General features: G+C 42.2%; 1 protein-coding gene across 2 annotated transcripts; it reads left to right on the plus strand.

Annotated features, from left to right (window-relative positions):
* Nucleotides 1-5,668: 5,668 nt before the first annotated feature.
* Nucleotides 5,669-18,204, plus strand: LOC129820852 (SLIT and NTRK-like protein 5). Of its 2 annotated transcripts, none has more exons than XM_055877890.1 (2): nt 5,669-5,948; nt 6,439-18,204. In XM_055877890.1, the coding sequence occupies exon 2, from the start codon at nt 6,488-6,490 to the stop codon at nt 9,062-9,064; it is 2,577 nt and encodes an 858-aa protein (XP_055733865.1). In that variant the 5' UTR covers nt 5,669-5,948; nt 6,439-6,487; the 3' UTR covers nt 9,065-18,204. The 2 variants fall into 2 exon arrangements, with proteins under 2 accessions (XP_055733865.1, XP_055733864.1); XM_055877889.1 differs by having other exon boundaries at nt 5,669-5,939.
* Nucleotides 18,205-20,312: the final 2,108 nt, after the last annotated feature.

Consider the following 20,312-nt stretch of genomic DNA (forward strand, 5'->3'; position numbering starts at 1 on the left):
ATATAGGTCTGTAACAGTTTGGGTCTAGTGTCACCCCCTTTGAAGAGGGGGATGACCGCGGCAGCTTTCCAATCTTTAGGAATCTCAGACGATACGAAAGAGAGGTTGAACAGACTAGTAATAGGGGTTGCAACAATGGCGGCAGATCATTTTAGAAAGAGAGGGTCCAGATTGTCTAGCCCAGCTGATTTGTACGGGTCCAGGTTTTGCAGCTCTTTCAGAACATCAGCTATCTGGATTTGGGTGAAGGAGAAGCTGGGAAGGCTTAGGCAAATCACTGCGGGGGGTGCGGAGCTGTTGACTGGGGTTGGGGTAGCCAGGTGGAAAGCATGGCCAGCCGTAGAGAAATGCTTATTGAAATTCTCAATTATCGTGGATTTATCAGTGGTGACAGTGTTTCCTAGCCTCAGTGCATTGGGCAACTGAGAGGAGGTAATCTTATTCTCCATGGACTTTACAGTGTCCCAGAACTTTTTGGAGTTAGAGCTACAGGATGCAAATTTCTGTTTGAAAAAGCTAAGCTTTGCTTTCCTAACTGACTGTGTGTATTGGTTCCTGACTTCCCTGAAAAGTTGCATATCGCGGGGACAATTCGATGCTAGTGCAGTATGCCACAGGATGTTTTTGTGCTGGTTGAGGGCAGTTAGGTCTGGAGTGAACCAAGGCTATATCTGTTCTTAGTTCTATTTTTTTTTAAAGGGGAATGCTTATTTAAGATGGTGAAGAAATTACTTTTAAAGAACAACCAGGCATCCTCTACTGACGGGATGAGATCAGTATCCTTCCAGGATACCTGGGCCAGGTTGATTAGAAAGGCCAGCTCGCAGAAGTGTTTTAGGGAGCGTTTGACAGTGATGAGGGGTGGTCGTTTGACCACGGACCCATAACGGATGCAGGCAATGAGGCAGTGATCTCTGAGATCCTGACTGAAAATAGCAGAGGTGTATTTGGCGGGCAAGTTGGTCAGGATAATATCTATGAGGGTGCCCATGTTTACAGATTTAGGGTTGTACCTGGTGGGTTCCTTGATAATTTGTGTGAGATTGATGGCATCTAGTTTAGATTGTAGGACGGCCGGGGTGTTAAGCATATCCCAGTTTAGGTCACCTAACTGAACGAACTCTGAAGATAGATGGGAGCGATCAATTCACATATGGTGTCCAGGGCACAGCTGGGAGCTGAAGTGTAGTCAATGAACAGCATTCTTACATACTGTAGGTATTCCTCTTGTCCAGATGGGATAGGGCAGTGTGCAGTGTGATGGCGATTGCATCGTCTGTGGACCTATTGGGGCGGTATGCAAATTGGGTGGGTCTAGGGTAACAGGTAGGGTGGAAGTGATATGGTCCTTGATATGATCCTAGTCTCTCAAAGCACTTCATAATGAGTGCTATGGGGTAATAGTCATTTAGTTCAGTTAGCTTAGCTTTCTTGGGAACAGGAATAATGGTGGCCCTCTTGAAGCATGTTGGGATAGCAGACTGGGATAGGGATTGATTGAATATGTCCGTAAACACACAAGCCAGCTGGTCTGCGCATGCTCTGAGGATGCGGCTAGGGATGCAGTCTGAGGGTTAAAAGAGGGTTAAAACATTTAAATGTTTTACTCACGTCGGCCACAGAGAAGGAGAGCCCACAGTCGTTGGTAGAGGGCCGTGTCAGTGGCACTGTAATGTCCTCAAAGCGAGCAAAGAAGTTGTTTAATTTGTCTAGGAGGAAGTCGTCCATGTCCGCGACAGGGCTGGTTTTCTTTTTTGTAATCCGTGATTGTCTGTAGACCCTGCCACATATGTCTTGTGTTTGAGGCGTTGAATTGCGACTCCACTTTGTCTCTATAGTGACGCTTTGCTTGTTTGATTGCCTTACGAAGGGAATAACTACACTGTTTGTATTCAGTCATGTTTCCAGTCGCCTTGCCATGATTAAATGCAACGGTACGTGCTTTCAGTTTAGCGCGAATACTGCCATTAATCCACGGTTTCTGGTTAGGGAAGGTGTTAATAGTCACAGTGGGTACAACAACTCCTATACACTTCCATATAAACTCGCTCTCCGAGTCAGCGTATATGTCAATGTTACTGTCTGAGGCTACCCGTAACATATTTCCTAGTCCACGTGATCGAAGCAATTTTGAAGCGTGGAATCCGATTGATCAGACTAGTATTGCACGGGCGCTTCCTGTTTTAGTTTCTGCCTATAGGAGGGGAGCAACAAGATGGAGTCATGGTAAGATTTGCCAAAGGGAGGGTGGGGGAGGGCCTTGTATGCATCGCGGAAGTTATAGTAGCAGTGGTCGAGTGTGTTACTCGCTCGTGTACTGCAATCGATATGCTGATAGTATTTAGGTAGCCTTTTTCTCAGATTAGCTTTGTTAAAATCCCCAGCTACAATAAATGCAGGCTCAGGATATATGGTTTCCAGTTTGCATAACATCCAGTGAAGTTCCTTGACGGCCGTCTTGGTATTTTTTATTTATTTATTTATTTATTTTATTTTACCGCTATTTTACCAGGTAAGTTGACTGAGAACACGTTCTCATTTGCAGCAACGACCTGGGGAATAGTTACAGGGGAGAGGAGGGGGATGAATTAGCCAATTGTAAACTGGGGATTATTAGGTGACCATGATGGTTTGAGGGCCAGATTGGGAATTTAGCCAGGACACCGGGGTTAACACCCCTACTCTTACGATAAGTGCCATGGGATTTTTAATGACCTCAGAGAGTCAGGACACCCGTTTAACGTCCCATCCGAAAGACAGCACCCTACACAGGGCAGTGTCCCCAATCACTGCCCTGGGGCATTGGGATATTTATTTTAGACCAGAGGAAAGAGTGCCTCCTACTGGCCCTCCAACACCACTTCCAGCAGCATCTGGTCTCCCATCCAGGAACTGACCAGGACCAACCCTGCTTAGCTTCAGAAGCAAGCCAGTGGTGGGATGCAGGGTGGTATGCTGCTGGCAATCCGCTTGCGGGGGGATACACACGGCTGTGACAATAACCGAGGAGACTTCCCTTGGGAGATAATACATTTGATTGTGATGAATTCTAGGTCAGGTGAACAAAAGGACTTGAGGTCTTGAATGTTGTTACAATTACACCTTGAGTCATTAATCATGAAACATACACCCCGCCCCTTCTTCTTACCAGAGAGAAGTTTGTTCCTGTCGGCGAAATGCACTGAAAATCCCGTTGGCTGTACGGACTCCGACAGCATGTCCACAGCTGGCCATGTCGCTGTGAAACAGAGCATGTTACAATCCCGGATATCTCTTTGGAAAGCAACTCTTGCCCTAATTTCGTCAACTTTGTTAACTAGTGACTGGACATTAGCGAGTAATACACTCGGAAGCGGTGGGTGGTGTCAGTGCTTCCGAAGCCTCACTAGAAGACCGCTCCGGCACCCTCTCTTCAGACGGTGTTGTTTTGGGTCGGCCTCTGGAATCTGTTCAAATGCCCTGGGAGGTGCAGACAAAGGATCCGCTTTGGGAAAGTCGTATTCCTGGTCGTAGTGCTGGTTGTGCTGGTAAGTTGACGTCTCTCTGATATCCAATAGTTCTTCCAGGCTGTACACGACCATTCAAAAGTTTGGGGTCACTTAGTAATGTCCTGGTTTTTGAAAGAAAAGCAAATTTTCGGTCCATTTAAACAACATCAAATTGATCCGAAATACAGTGTAGACATGTTGTGTAATGTTGTAAATGACTATTGTATCTGGAAATGGCAGGTTTTTTATGGATAATTATTTTCCAATGATTGCATGTTGGCCAATAGAACGGATGACAGTGAGAGTACTCGCTCGCCTACAAATTCTCAGAAGGCAGCCCGACCTCCAACTCCTTTTTCTCCATCTTTTCTTCAGCAAATGACAGGGATTTGGGTCTGTTCCCGGGAAAGCAGTATATCCTTCGCGTCAGACTCGTCGGACTTGTTAAAGGAAAAAGCTTCTTCCAGTTTCGAGGTGAGCAATCGCTGTTGTGATGTCCAGAAGTAATTTTCGGTCATAAGAGATGGTAGCAGCAACATTATGTACAAAATAAGTTTTAAAAAATAAGTTACAAACAATGTAACAAAACAAACGTAAGACGTCAGCCATCCTCTCCGGTGCCATTTTTGTACAAAAATAGTTGTTGGCTTTGATATCTTTATCAATAATGTTTAATATGTAAACAGTATGCTGCCCCAGGGAAGATGACTAGGCACATCTAATGTGTGGGGGTACAAACTAATAAACAGACAAAGCTGTAAAGGCAGACTATCAAAACATCCCCCATTTCATTCCGAGCCATTTCTATCAGTTATTTGGCTGGATGCTACAACAGTTGAGTTTGTAGACCTCAATTCTCATCTCTCAGTATATATCCCATGCATGACATGGGGGAAATTGTATATTTCATGCACAGGATGGTAATATGAACGTGAAGGAAAGACTGCATAATCTAGTTCACTGCTCAAACTGGATGAATATAGTGAGGAAAGGAAATAGTGACATTTCAGGGCTGGTTGTCAACAGCAGGGAGGGACACAGTTGTATGCTTTGGACTGTATTAACTAAGCTATTTAAACACTGTCCTTGTAATATTAGGCTACATTAACACAAAGCAAAGGGCCTAATAATGCTGAGTTGTGAATCACTATATCACATGGTCAACACTTGTTCAAGGTGAGATGCCCAAAATAGCATTTGTGAAATGTGAATACATTGCAGTGCACGTCATACCATTTGTATAGTAGTGGAGCCTGACGGGGCTTATTCTTTCTCACGTTTTGGTATTTGGGTGTGGAGAAGAGGGGTAGGTACCTCAGAGGAATGTACACTATGTGATTATTTTCATGTGAAAAGTTAAATGGAGCCACATTTTTCAGTGTGCTGGTGGCATTATGTCGTTACAGCTGCTTCTCCAACAAAACGGAGGAACAGTAAATCACGGTTTCCCTGCTAGTCTCATTGAATAAACGAATGACGGTCCTCAGTTTTAACCGCTCAGGGTGTGAAACATGGTAACGCGTTCACATGGTAACACTAATGAATTACTGACCACGTTTGGACAGTATCCGTACCCATGCAGTGTAACGCCTTTTGGAGGTGTAACTGGTTAAGACGTCCATTTAATTGTGTATCTTTGCGTCTGTATTGCATTACGTAAATTACGTGACATTTCATTTCACAGTTTATCGTCATATGGTCGTATCCTACGCTCCTTGATAGTAGCTCATTGGTTGAAGGCAGCAAATTGCAGGCTATTTGCTAAGAAATGCCAGGGAGGTGGATCTGTGTGCAGTATAAAAGTTGAGCGTAGTGACAGGTCAACCGATGATTCCTTTTTATGTTCATGAAACATTTAGTAGTCAGGGTAACACCCTACAAACGGCAGTCATTGCAGGTGCGATCAATGATTTTTACAGGATTCTTGTTTGTATGTGAAAGACAGAGAGAAAGATGGTGAGTGAGAGGGAGAGAGAGAGGGAGAGAGAGAGAGAGAGAGAGGGAGAGAGAGAGAGAGAGAGAGAGAGAGAGAGAGAGAGAGAGAGAAAGAGAGAGAGGGAGAGAGAGAGAGAGAGAGAGAGAGAGAGAGAGAGAGAGAGAGAGAGAGAGAGAGAGGGGGGAGAGAGAGAGAGAGAGAGAGGGGGGGAGAGAGAGAGAGAGAGAGGGGGGGGGGAAGAGAGAGAGAGAGAGAGAGAGAGAGACAGAGCAATTCATCCAGGGAGACCGAATAAGCAACTTTGTTACCAGGCATATCTTTGTCCTCCCCGGCGCAACGCGTAATGAAAAGAGAAAGGCATTTGGCAGTTCTGGTTGATCAGCATTTCTTTTCATCCTCTTTGGTGCATTAGAGGAGGCAAACGTGTCCATAATAAACAGGCGTCGTATAACATTAGTAAGTCGTACAATGGAGCATACGTTGTCATACCGAACAAGGAACGTTCATATTTACCAGTGAGTGAGGTAAGAATTTCTAAATATGATTATACTATGTAGATGTGACATGGGACTGTTTGCATTGTATGCTGATGCTACGTTCATGTGGCATCTTTTTCCAAATAAGTGTATACATTGTTTTGATTGTTGGTTTTGAACATCAATGCTATTTGGTTGCCTATGACATGTTTTCCTTATTTTGATAATAATAATAATATGATAATAATTGAATAGTTAATGTTTTTACACTGGGCTGGAGTATGAACTATTGGTGGGCCCTTGTTCACTATTCATTGACATGATATGGTACTGACTGGTGTTAGTGGAGTTTAATTAATGTCAAGGTTTTTCATTAAGAGTCCTATTCTTTTTCTCCTTCAGTTAGTTTGGGTCATTCTGTGGCAACCAGAAGTCACCTTTGGGCAGGTGCTCTTCCTAATTACAGGCTGTTTGAGGACTCATGAGTATGAAGTTAAAGCATGTTTAGTCAGATGACCTCTTTGTCTTCTTCTTCTAGATTACTTCGGCAGCACAACAGTGTGAGTTTAGCCATCAACACAGAGATAATGCATCACTGGATTGTAATCCTATTGTTGGTGACTACATCAGTCGGCATCGTTGAGATGTTTGACAATTATGGAGAGATATGTCGAAGATTGTGTGCCTGTGAGGAGAAAGAGGGGATACTGACTGTGGGCTGTGAAAGTAGAGGAATAGTCGATCTCTCTGAAGTTAGCCCTGTGTACTTCACAACGTATCATTTACTGCTCACAGGGAACCTTTTGAAGAGGCTCTCCACCAATGACTTTGTTGAATACAATGGGCTTACAATATTGCATCTGGGCAACAATGACATATCCACAGTTGAATCAGGAGCTTTTAATGGACTTCAGGGATTAAAAAGATTACATCTCAACAATAACAAAATTAATGCCTTGACGGAAGATCTTTTCATTGGCCTTGAAAGTCTGGAATATCTTCAGCTAGACTACAATTCCATCGCCCATGTCGAGCGAAAAGCCTTCAGCAAACTGCGTCGTCTGGAGGTCCTGATTTTAAACGACAACATCATTTCTACTCTTCCCACTGACATTTTCCAACACGTTCCTTTGACTCACCTTGACCTGAGGGGGAATCAACTGAAACTGTTCCCTTATTCGGGTCTTTTGGAGAACATGGACAGCATTATGGAATTACAACTAGAGGAGAACCCATGGAACTGCTCTTGTGAGTTGATTGCGCTGAAGGCCTGGCTCGAGAGCATATCCTACACCGCTTTAGTGGGTGATGTGGTCTGTGAGTTTCCATTCCGGCTTCATGGGAGAGATCTTGATGAAGTCTCTAAACAGGAACTGTGCCCCAGGAGAGCTATTGCAGAGTATGAGATGCGTCCCCGGGCACATCAGACCACTGATGCGTACTTTAGGACCACACCAGCCTCAGTCACAGCCTCGTTCACATCCCGGTCAAAGCCCACCAAGGGACCTCGCCAGTCAGGCAAGTTAAAGTCAAAACCCACATCTCGCATTCCCTCCAATAAACCGCAAAACTACGGTCAAATCGTTTCATATCAAACCAAATCCCCAATGCCTTTGGACTGTCCTACTGCCTGTACTTGCAATCTCCAAATTTCAGACCTCGGTCTGAACGTTAACTGCCAAGAGAGAAAGATTGAGCACATCTCTGACTTAAATCCCAAACCCTACCATCCCAAAAAGATGTATCTCACAGGGAATTTTATCCCCGTGGTGCGGAGATCAGATTTCGTTGAATTGATTGGATTAGATTTGCTTCACCTTGGCAACAATCGGATCGCTCACATCCATGACAGAGCCTTTGGGGATTTAACACACTTACGCAGGCTGTACTTGAATGGGAATTTGATAGACCGTCTCACAGTCGATATGTTCTTTGGATTAGAGAGTCTGCAGTTCCTATATTTAGAATACAATGTCATTAGAGAAATTGTTTCAGACACCTTTCAGCACGTCCCCAACATTCAGCTGCTCTTCCTGAATAATAACCTCCTGAAGACCTTACCCCAGGGAATCTTTAATGGGTTGACATTGGCCAGACTAAATCTTCGTAATAATCACCTGCGCAGTCTGCCTGTCAGTGGCGTGTTGGGTCAACTGACATCACTGGTGCAGGTAGACTTGTTCGAGAACCCCTGGGATTGCGGCTGCTCCGTCGTGAAGATGAAGATGTGGCTGGAACAGCTCAGCAGCGGCACGGTTGTGGACAACGTCATCTGTGGCTCCCCTAAGAGGCTGTTCGGGGAGGATATGCGATACATTAAGACAACTCATTTCTGCCTTAACAACTCTGATATCCTTGCGTCCATGATCCCACCTTCAGAAGAATCTGTTCCCGGCAGCACCATCACCATAGAAACATCATTAGATTACGACACACAGATCAACAGTGTTCCTCTGTCTGTTACGATCCTTGCCTTGCTCCTGATGTTCATCGTTTCGGTGTTTGTCGCTGCAGGACTGTTTGCGGCTGTGAAGAAGAGACGTCAAAAGACTCTAAATGAGCAGAATAACTCCATGAATGCGTGCATTAGTTCCCTGAACATGGAGTACGGGCTTTACAAAAAGGGATCTATTCCAAAAGTCAGGACGTCTGCAGGGCATGTGTATGAGTACATCCCCTCTCCCACTGAACAAACGTGCAGAAACACAGTCTATAGCCCCACGGTGTATAGGCCAATGGAGAACAAATCAGTGGATGGGTACAGAGACTTTGATCAGTTGAATGTGGCGTTTCTGAATAATCCCTCGGAAGAAGAGGTGGGTAGTAACGCAATAAGCTCTGAGTACGGCGTTAGTACTCCACTCAACAAACACTCCCCTTTACAAGACGATGTCCTAGACCCAGACAAGCCGTCACCCTACAGCAATACTTTACCATGCAGGCATACTGCCCATTCATCAAATCAGTATAACTCAGACTTTAATGTCAGACATCAATACACGCACCCAGAAAGCATACAGCAGACAATATTGTATTGCACAGCACCGAGTGCTGTTTATGTTGAACCGAACATAAGTGAGTACTGGGAACTGAAAGCCAAGCTTCATAGTGATCCCGACTACCTTGAAGTTCTTGAGAAACGTACAACGTTCACCCAGTTTTGAATGACTTGATTTTCTTCCTTGACTGGTTGAGTAATTGCTTGTCGCATTGGGGCAAGCTGTGCTCATATTGGAAAAAAATGTGTGGATCTATCTTTTGAAACTATACAGACATGCAAAGGCTTCCCTTAACAGCGTAAAAGCAATAGGTATTCCGTTAGCTTGTTTATTCTGGATCAATTACAGTCTCGCTTTGAGAAACGTTTTTTTTTTTTTTAAAGTTATCCAATCTCTGTGCCAACAACTATGTAAATATGCAGTTTATGTATGCTTGTTGCAATTTTAAAAGTGAGATGCTCAACTGGCTTCTGTTTGCATCATCATCAGCTATATGGCTAAACCATGTTTTTAAAAGATAAATGCATAATCTATACTTCGTAAGAGATATTTGGGGTGGTACAGTTTATAATTTTCAATAATTGTCTATTTTTATACAAGTATTTGAGGATGTAATTCTTCTTCTGTTTTTGTTTTTATGACTTTGCACTGATTGACAGGAACAGGTCAACGAATATGATGTCACTTTCTTATATATATATATATTGCATAGACTATGTAAATAACCATGGCCGTATGTTAAATATGTTAAATTATTGCAGATATGTAACTACTGCATTGTGAAAAAGTTATAAGACATTTGGTATTATACCTGCATATAGACACTTATTTTTCCAGTTTGGAATCCTCAATCCTCAATTTCCCTATTTTCATATCCTTTAGAGTGATGAAATAAGTATTCACGGTGGGGGAGAGTGGGGTAAGTTGAGTTGGCATTGGGGTAAGTTGAGTTGACATTGGGGTAAGTTGAGGGGACAGTGGGGTAAGTTGAGGTCCCAGTGGGGTAAGTTAAGCCATTTTTTACATTCAGCATCACTCCATCAAGGAATATATAGTATTATTTCTAACAAAAATACCTATATATATTTCAGGATGTTGTGTATCCCTGGAAATAATCAAAATTCATGTAAACATTACAGTTTTGAAAGCATAGCTTGTTCAGAAAAAGTGTTTTAGCAAAACTTACCCCATGTATGGGGTAAGTTGAGCCACGGGACAGGATAAATAAGCCGCCTACTGAATTAAATATTGCCACCACCTTTTTAAAGCCATGTCTGTCTTAATTTCCCAAACACAATTCAACACAATCACAATCGCTTTTTGTCTTTTAATTCATTTAATTTTCTTTTAACACAGGCTTAACACCTAAAAATCACTTTGTACTTGTTAAAACACTTTTAACATTGTGCAGCCCCTGTTGTTACTTCATATCCCAGCGATAATTTCTTGCATTATGCCTAGGAAGAAAACACTTTAATTTGCTCAACTTGCCATTGGCTCAACTTACCCCATGGCCATTGGCTCAACTTACCCCAAGGCAAACATTTTCACTATATTAACAATCACAGCTACAAGTATGCACTTTCATGCTAGGTTTATTGTTGTTCACCACTTTTTCCAATGTGGTTTCTTCCTTCAGAGACTCCATGAAATGATGACCTCTTCCTAAATATTTGGTCAAATGATTCACTTTGTGTATTGTTTCCTACAAACAAGGGTGGCTCAACTTACCCATTTGGCTCAACTTACCCCACTCTCCCCTATCGTTGTCAACAAATAAACTGAAATACATGTATTCCTCTTATCGCTAGACATAGCTCGATATAAAATGCATTTGGATGCAAAATAACTTCTGGTGACTGCCACTTTTAAATGTCAAACATGTTTGATCACTTAAATATATTTTTGGGGTATTACTGTAGAATGTAAATTTGAATTGATTGTTAGACATTTTTTGGTTATGGTCCAAGCTAGGGTTGCAAAATTCCAGTAACTTTCCCAAACATCCTGGTTGGAGTATTCCAGATTTCCTGCGTATTCCTGGAGTATATTAACCAGGATTTCTGTGACATTTAAACAGACACTCTTATCCACAGCAACTAGGGTTAACTGCCTTGCTCAATGGCACATTGGCAGATTTTTCAGCTAGTCGACAAGGGGATTCAAACCAGTGAACTTTTTGGTTACTGGTCCAATGCCCTTAACCACTAGGCTACCTGACTGTGGTCTATTACGTTATGATGTCTATTCAAAGCGTTGAAAAATTAATTGTGTAAAGATTAGTAAATGTAATGAAATTGACCATTCTCAAATCAAATAATCTAACATGCTTCGTAAAACAGCAGCAGTCGTAGACTAACAGGGAAATGCTTACCTACGGGCCCTTCTCAACAATGCAGAGAGAAAAATAATAGAAACATAATAACACAAGGACTAAATACAGATTGAGTAATTATAACTTGGCTATGCACTGAGTGTACAAAACATTAGGAACACCTTCTCTTTCCATGACATAGACTGACCAGGTGAAAGCTTTGATCCCTTATTGATGTCACCTGTTAAATCCACTTCAATCATCGTAGATAAAGGGGAGGAGACAGGTTAAAGATGGATTTTTAAGTCTTGAGACAATTGAGACATGGATTGTTAATGTGTGCCATTCGGAGGGTGAATGGACAAGACAAAATATAGAAGTGTCTTTGAATGGGGTATGGTAGTAGGTGCCAGGTGCACCGGTTTGAGTGTGACTATAACTGCAAAGCTGATGGATTTTTAATGCTCAACAGTTTCCCGTTTGTATAAGGAATGGTCCACCACCCACACAACTTTTTTTTAACTAGGCAAGTGAGTTAAGAACAAATTCTTATTTACAATGACAGCCTACCCCGGACATCGCTGGGCCAATTGTGCGCTGCCCTATGGGACTCCCAATCATGGCCAGATGTGATTCAGCCTAGATTTGAACCAGTGCCTGTAGTGTTGCCTCTAGCACTGAGATGTAGGGCCTTAGACAGCTGCGCCCAACTTGACACAACTGTGGGAAGCATTGGAGTCAACATGGGCCAGCATCCCTTTGGAACGCTTTCGACACCTTGTAGAGTACATGCCTGGACGAATTAAGGCTGTTCTGAGGGCAAAAGGGAGGTGTGCAACTCAATATTAGGAAGGTGTTCCTAATGTTTTGTATACTCAGTGTCTACACAGGGTATCAGTACCGACTCGGTGTGCAGGGGATACGGCATGTGCCTCTGCACATCTAACAAGTAATATCCAACAGTTTCACAACATGTACACGTAAATCGAAGTAAAGACTGGATGAATAATATATACATATAATCAGAGCGGCATTGGACTAAGATACAGTGGCATAGTATAGAATACAGTACATACAGTTGAAGTCGGAAGTTTACATACACCTTAGCCAAATACATTTAAACTCTGTTTTTCACAATTCCTGACATTTAATCCTAGTAAAAAGGATTCCCTGTCTTAGGTGAGTTAGGATCACCACTTTATTTTAAGAATGTGAAATGTCAGAATAATAGTAGAGAAAATTATTTATTTCAGCTTTTATTTCTTTCATCACATTCCCAGTGGGTCAGAAGTTTACATACACTCAATTCGTATTTGGTAGCATTGCCTTTCAATTGTTTAACTTGGGTCAAACGTTTCGGGTAGCCTTCCACAAGCTTCCCACAATAAGTTGGATGAATTTTGGCCCATTCCTCCTGACAGCTGGTGTAACTGAGTCAGGTTTGTAGGCCTCCTTGCTCGCACATGCTTTTTCAGTTCTGCCCAGAAATGTTCTATGGGATCGAGGTCAGGGCTTTGTGATGGCCACTCCAATACCTTGACTTTGCTGTCCTTAAGCCATTTTGCCACAACTTTGGAAGTATGCTTGGGGTCATTGTTCATTTAGAAGACCCATTTGCGACCAAGCTTTAACATCCTGACTGATGTCTTGAGATGTTGCTTAAATATATCCACATAATTTTCCTCCCTCATGATGCCATCTATTTTGTAAAGTGCACCAGTCCCTCCTGAGCAAAGCACCTCCACAACATGATGCTGACACCCCAGTCTGGCTTTTTTATGTCGATTTTGGAGCAGTGGCTTCTTCCTTGCTGAGCAGCCTTTCAGGTTATGTTGATATAAGGACTCGTTTTACTGTGAATAAAGATGCTTTTGTACCTGTTTCCTCCTTCATCTTCACAAGGTCCTTTGCTGTTGTTCTGGGATTGATTTGACCTTTTCACACCAAAGTACGTTTATCTCTAGGAGACAGAATGCGTCTCCTTCCTGAGCGGTAAGACGGCTGTGTGGTACCATGGTGTTTATACTTGCGTACTATTGTTTGTACAGATGAGCGTGGTACATTCCGGCATTTGGAAATTGCTCCCAAGGATGAACCAGACTTGTGGAGGTCCACAATTTCTTTTCTGAGGTCTACAATTTTTTTTCTGAGGTCTTGGCTGATTTCTTTTGATTTTCCCATGATGTCAAGTAAAGAGGCACTGAGTTTGAAGGTAGGCCTTCAATTACATCCACAGGTACACCTCCAATTGACTCAAATTATGTAAATTAGCCTATCAGAAGCTTCTAAAGCCATGGCATAATTTTCTGGAATTTTCCAAACTGTTTAAAGGCACAGTCAACTTATTGTATGTACTCTTCTGACCCACTGGAATTGTGATACAGTGAAATAATCTGTCTGTAAACAATTGTTGGAAAAATGACTTGTGTCATGCACAAAGTAGATGTCCTAACCGACTTGCCAAAACGATAGTTTGTTAACAAGACATTTGTGGAATGGTTGAAAAACTAGTTTTAATGACTCCAACCTAAGTGTATGTAAACTTCCGACTTCAACTGTAGATATGAGATGGGTGATGCAATATTTACACACAATTAAAGTGAATAAGATACCGTAGAATAGTATAGAGTACAGTTTAAACATATGAGATGAGTAATGCAAGATATGGAGACATTATTAAAGTAGCTAGTGTTTCATTTCCTTAAAGAGGCCGGTGACTCCTAATCTGTGTCTATAGGCAGCTGCCTCTGATGTGCTAGTGATGGCTGTTTAACATTCAGTGTATAGAATACAATACAGTATATACAGATATGTACATATGGGTAGTAATAAAGTGACTAGGTAACAGGGTAAATAATAAGCAGTAGCAGCAGCGTATGAGTCAAAGGAGTTGGTGCAAAGGGGGTTCAATGCAGATAGTCCCGTTGAGTCCCACTGTCGCTCCGGTGTGATTTAAAACTTCTAACCCCTTTTGAACATTGTGTGTTTGAGCTACAGAATTCTGGGTAGTATTTTCCCTCTTCATTATTCTGTAACGGTTCGGGGCTGAGCTAGAGCGGTGTTGGTGAGATGAGGGCGAATCCCAAAAGATTTGTCCTTATCACATGCACATGTAACATGTTTTGCTCTATGATGCTCACAAGCTACACAAGAGGTGTTAGAAGGTCAGGGGTTTCTTCTATATATAAGACCATAGGAAATACCAGGACATACTGTCTATAACACTGTAAGGAGTTCTTCTACATAGAAGATCATAGGAAATCCCAGGACATGGTGTCTATAACACTGCAATACAATAAAATTCATGAATGCAGCTGTTTATGTCAAATTGTTTTGTGTTCTACTTGTAGCCCTGGTTGTCCTGAAAAGAAAACGGTAAACCACTTCATTGTAAGACTAAATACTGTGCAAGGGCTGGACATGCAGATATATGAAATATGAAAGTCAGATAAATGAAAAAACGATTTTTGCTTGGGTCTCAGGATTGATTGGGTTAACTATTTAGCAATATTATGGCTTGGGGGTAGAAGCTGTTCAGAGTCCTGTTGGTTCCAGCCTTGATGCATCGGTACCGCTTGCCAGGCGGTAGCAGAGAGAACAGTCTATGACTTGGGTGGCTGGAGTCTTTGACAATTTTTAGGGCCTTCCTCTGACACCGCCTGGTATAGAGGACGTGGATGGCAGAGAGCTCGGCCGTACGCACTACCCTCTGTAGCGCCTTGCCATTGGATGCCAAGCAGTTGCTACCCCAAGCGATAATGCAGCCAGTCAAGATGCTCTCAATGGTGCAGCTGTAGAACTTTTTGGGGGTCTGGGGAACCATGCCAAATCTTTTCAACCTCCTGAGGGGGAAGAGGTGTTGTAGTGCCTTCGTCACAACTGTGTTGGTGTGTGTGGATCATTTTAATTCCTTAGTGATGTGGACACCAAGGAACTTGAAGCTCTCGACCTGCTCCACTACCGCCCCATTGATGTGGATGGGGGCGTGTGTTCGCCTCTCCGTTTCCTCTAGTCCACAATCAGCTCCTGTGTCTTGCTGACATTGAGGGAGAGGTTGTTGTTCTGGCACCGGAATGCCAGGTCTCTTACTTCCTCCCTATAGGCTGTCTCATTGTCATCAGTTTATCAGGCCTACCGCTGTCATGTCGACAGTAAACTTAATGAAGGAGTCGTGCGTGGCCAAGCAGTTGTGGGTGAACAGAGAGTACAGGAGGGGACTATGCACGCACCTCTGAGGAGCACCCGTGTTGAGTGGGTGTGTTGTTACCTACCCTCACCACCTGGGGGGCGGCCTGTCAGGAAGTCTAGAATCCAGTTGCAGAGGGAGGTGTTCAGCCCCAGGGTCCTGAGCTTAGTGATGAGCTTGGAGGGTACTGAGCTGTAGTCAATGAACAGCTTTCTTACTTTAAAAAAATGTAACCTTAACTAGGCAAGTCAGTTAAGAACAAATTCTTATTTACAATGACGGCCTCCACCGGCATAAACCCAGGTCAGTTGTGCGCCACCCTATGGGACTCTTAATCACAGCTGGTTGTGATACAGCCTGGATTCAAACCAGGGTGTCTGTAGTGATGCCTCAAGCACTGAGATGCAGTGCCTTAGACCACTGCGCCACTCAGGAGCCCAATGTGTTCTATTTATCCAGGTGGGAGAGGGCAGTGTGGAGTGCAATAGAGATTGCCTCATCTGTGATTCTGTTGTGGCGGTATGTGAATTGGAGTGGGTCCAGGGTGTCTAGAATGATGGTGTTGATGTGAGCCATGACCAGCCTTTCAAAGCATTTCTAGGCTGCAGATGTGAGTGCTATGGGGCGATCGTCATTTAGACAGGTTACCTTGGCGTTATTGGGCACGGGGACTATGGTGGTCTGTTTGAAACGTAGGTATTACAGACAGGGTCAGGAAGAGGTTGAAAATGTCAGTGAAAACACTTGCCAGCTGATCAGCGCATGGACTGAGTACACCACTTGGTAATCCATCTGGACCTGCTGCCATGTGTCAGAATGGAGAAGAATAGAGAATCTGAAATTCGAGTTCCAGGGATACAACTCTTCAATGCTATGTTGTGTTGCTGGCCTTTTCATAAAGCGTGTGATGGGATAACGTCAGATAATGCTCAGTCTGTGATGAAAAGCAGTCTGGACTTCAGAAATAATGCGTACTAACCCATTTCTGGGCTAATTGGGTTAGCTGAAAAAGATGCCTTTTCAGCAGATTTATTGGGGGAGATTAAAAAAAAGGCACTAAGAGAAAACTCTAGAATGCATTTGCACGGTATTAACATGTTCATGAGTGTCCTGTCCATCTTATTTTCCCGTATTGACATATGAGGTTGAAGTTTAGACATGATGTGTTTTGATTCCTGTATGCATGTTGTTGTATCTGTTATCGCACCGTGGCATTTTTCTTGTTTTTGTTTGAAATCATATGCCAAGAGTTCCATTTAATAAGTCACTTGATTTACTGTGACTCCTGTCCCACATGCTCCTTGACCTGTATTGATTTAACATGTCCATATAGAGTGAGCCTATACATTGTATGTATCAAAAGCAAATAGCCAATAAATGCCAATGTTTTGTGTCACATTCAAGTATATCAAAGAAGTTGTACAAATGCAATGTGACTCATGCAACCAGTTTGTACAAAGTCCACATCATTGATGTTTTTTTCTGAGGGTTTTCTTAATTTTTTGTACACGTGTTTTGTAAGTTAGGTCCAGCGAGTGTTCTACTTAAGTACGTTTTTTTTTAATGACTAGTCCCTTTTTAGTTTTCATATGTGAGTGATTTGATGAATTATACATTACTACTTCAACTTTGTAAATAGAATGTGCTAGTTACATCTCCTGCTTCACTGAGAGCCGGGCTTTTATTGTGGAAACACACTGGATGAGAGGAAATGCAACTTGGAAATAAGATTTGAGCTCAGAGATATAATGTATCTCTTAAATAGTGCTGTTTCTCCTATTGTTAGCCAATTAATAAAATATGTGCATTAATTCTGTATCTTTCTCTGTTTTGCCTTCACCCTCAAACTGTGGTAACAGTATGTTGGAAGTAGTACATATCATAGCACACCGGGAGGTTTGGTTATGAAATACTGCCTCAAAAGACTACTGGCGTGTTTCATAGCATTACTAAGATTACTTAAACCGTTTACATCGCTCTCAGGATTTCATCCAAGTCCAAATGTAAAAATGTTCAAACAATGAATTATGTTACATCATCTGAAATATTGTAACATGATCAATGTTGGTTTATCATGCACTCTTAGGGGGGGGAAAGGGTTCCAAAGGGGTTCTTTGTCTGTCCCCATAGGAGAACCCTTTTTGGTTCCAGGTAGAACCAATTTGGTTTCCATGCAGAACCCTCTGTGGAAAGGGTTCAACATGAAACCCAAAAGGGTTCTACCTGCATCCAGAAAGGGTTCATCAAAGGGTTCTCCTATGGGGACAGCCGAACAACCCTTTAAGGTTCTAGATAGCACCTTTTTTTTCTTCTAAAAGTGTACTGTTTATTTTTGTTTAAAGTGATCACTTTTTTCCTCCTATTGTCTGTGTAGTTTGACAAAATGGCTTCCACTCAGGCCTCACCTGACATTTTGGCAGGGTCAAGATGAAATACAGGATGTCCAAAGTCATTGTGGTGATGAAATATTTGCCTTAAGACGAGGCACAACACACTAATAGGGATTTTTTTCTTTCTCTTAATCAATCATATTGCAATACATTTTTTACCAAATGAATGTAGACACAAATATAATAGTTTTTTGTATTACAATTGTTCTGAAATATGTTATTACAATATGCAAATTAGGCAATATCTTTATAAATATGTGCATATTTGCATACCACGCAAATTCATTTTTCTGGACACTGGATGAAGTCAGCCTAAATATTTAGTCTATTATGTCCAAAGTCATTGTGGTGATGAAATGTGTAGTGTCGCATCAGAATTCATATATTTCAAATTAAACTGCTTTCGACATTCAAATTGTGGATTTTCTATTCAAAGCTTTTTCATGTGAAGACAGATAACTGATGTTAGTCTGTTCTGTCCTCAACTGTACACTTTGTACAGCGGCCACTGTTTACATCCGTGGACGGAGAAAGACACAAATAATAAAGTCTCTATTCTTAGAGGAGATGGGTTTCCTCAGGCATGGTATCCATGGAAACGTCCAATTAGACCTGACATAGACAAACAGAGTAATACTTCTTATCTGTTCTCGTAGGAATGTATCAATGACTATTCTTATGTGTGCTAATTTGCAATTAGCTCCAATTGTAAATTGAATGTGATAGAATTGATCATTTCTACATCTGAAATCTTTTTAGTCTATTATAATGGGTCTGATGAGCTCCCTTGTTAAAAGCTGGACTTGCAGGCTAATCGCTTGATAAAAATGTATTTGATTTGCTTTTTGAAGTTTATAATATCCTGTTGATTTAAGGATGCAGGACTATAAATATAAAATAAATAAAAATATATCTCTCAAGTATCAGAAGCAAAGTTAACATTTTAATGTCCCCCTTATCCAGTGTGAAATAGTCTTGACTCTGTTTGGAAGATTGTGGCTGTTATGTTGCTTAGTCCTTGAAGATCACAGTACTGCTCTGGAGAGAGGAATTAGGACAGATCTACATTATGTAAGCATGAGGAGATGTGTCATGCACTGAGAAGACAGCATATGACTGCAAGTGTTCACCCAAGGAGAAATATCTCAAATGTGCTTATTTTAAATTGAAAAAAATACAAGGACACTTCGCGAAGTACAACAGGAGTTTTATGACTGAGATCACTCTTTGTGTTTAGGGATAGAAAGTCAAGTCTCACTGGTAAAAACAGAATATTATCTCTGGTTGCTTGTATGTTGTTCCCCTTTATCTGTCTCCGAATATCTTCCTTTCCCTTAAGCTCCTTTTCTGTTTGTGTGTGTGTGTGTGTGTGTGGTGTGTGTGTGTGTGTGTGTGTGTGTGTGTGTGTGTGTGTGTGTGTGTGTGTGTGTGTGTGTGTGTGTGTGTGTGTGTGTGTGTGTGTGTGTGTGTGTGTGTGTGTGTGTGTGTGTGTGTGTGTGTGTGTGTGTGCACTTCTATGTTTACTCATCTTTTTGTGATTTTAAGTTGTTGGAGAGGAATGTTAATTACCGGCTTAGCAAGTCTGGTAGGGATTCAGGATTTTAGAGTACACCTTGCCAGCACATTCGCCACAGCAGGTGTGAGGCATGGTGATGTTTATAGGGGCTCGTCCTGGCTTAGGACAGCCAGCATGGGGGGAGTGACACAATCCCCCCTCATCATCTGCCATTTATACTTCTCAAACTTAACATATTAACTATATTTGATGTCAAGAATCAAAATAGGACTTTGTTGAAAGACAAAATACTAGGCTGTGTAAAAGTTTATGTTAGAAGTATTTTAGGGATTTGATTTGCAGGCTAGAGACGTGTTTGATGTGTTCTGTGTTGTCCTGTCTATTTCACTGTGACTACCGCTGGTTTCAAGTCAGAATTCAACACCGTTCTCCGCCTCATACTTATACCATTGAAATGGTTCTCAAGGCCATGCTATTCTACACTGTGGTTTGAAATAATATTCCACCTCTTATTTTATTTCCCTGACGGGCAGACTGTGGTGCTCATGATGCCTTACAGATTCATGCATTTCACATTAACCTCTGCTCTTCCCATGACCTAGGCTCGTCCTCTGTTTCTCAGTCCCTTCCATGTCCAGTTGTCTGTGCAGCACGTCAAGGCTATGTCGTTTCCATATTTTGGCTAGGGTGCTTTACAATCAGCTCCTATCACAGCCTGGCACGCTAGTTGGCCTGTAATTACGGTGACAGTAAACAGGGGCGGTGATTTAAAAATGGTGAACGGGAAAACGTGATAGGATGAGCAGATGGGAAATGGTGGTGTTTTATTGAAGACCAAGAACAAGAAGCAGTTTGCATCTTAGAGGATTCCAGCTCAGGGGAACGTTTCAGTCTCGCGGTGGAGAATAAAGCCTCGCTCATCCATGTAGGCTGGTGCCGTCTCTATGACAGAGGAGAAAAATCTGGGCCAATTGCATTGTGCACAACCCCAGCCACGAGCTGTTCTC

Source organism: Salvelinus fontinalis, chromosome 23 (assembly GCF_029448725.1).
Source record: "Salvelinus fontinalis isolate EN_2023a chromosome 23, ASM2944872v1, whole genome shotgun sequence".
Lineage (NCBI taxonomy): Eukaryota > Metazoa > Chordata > Actinopteri > Salmoniformes > Salmonidae > Salvelinus > Salvelinus fontinalis.

Bases quoted from the DNA above. Each gene is read 5' to 3' on its own strand.
- LOC129820852 (XM_055877889.1), top strand. From the start codon at position 5,893: ATGGAGCATACGTTGTCATACCGAACAAGGAACGTTCATATTTACCA. The intron at 5,940-6,438 runs GTGAGTGAGGTA...TTCTTCTTCTAG, and splicing joins AGGAACGTTCATATTTACCA to ATTACTTCGGCAGCACAACA.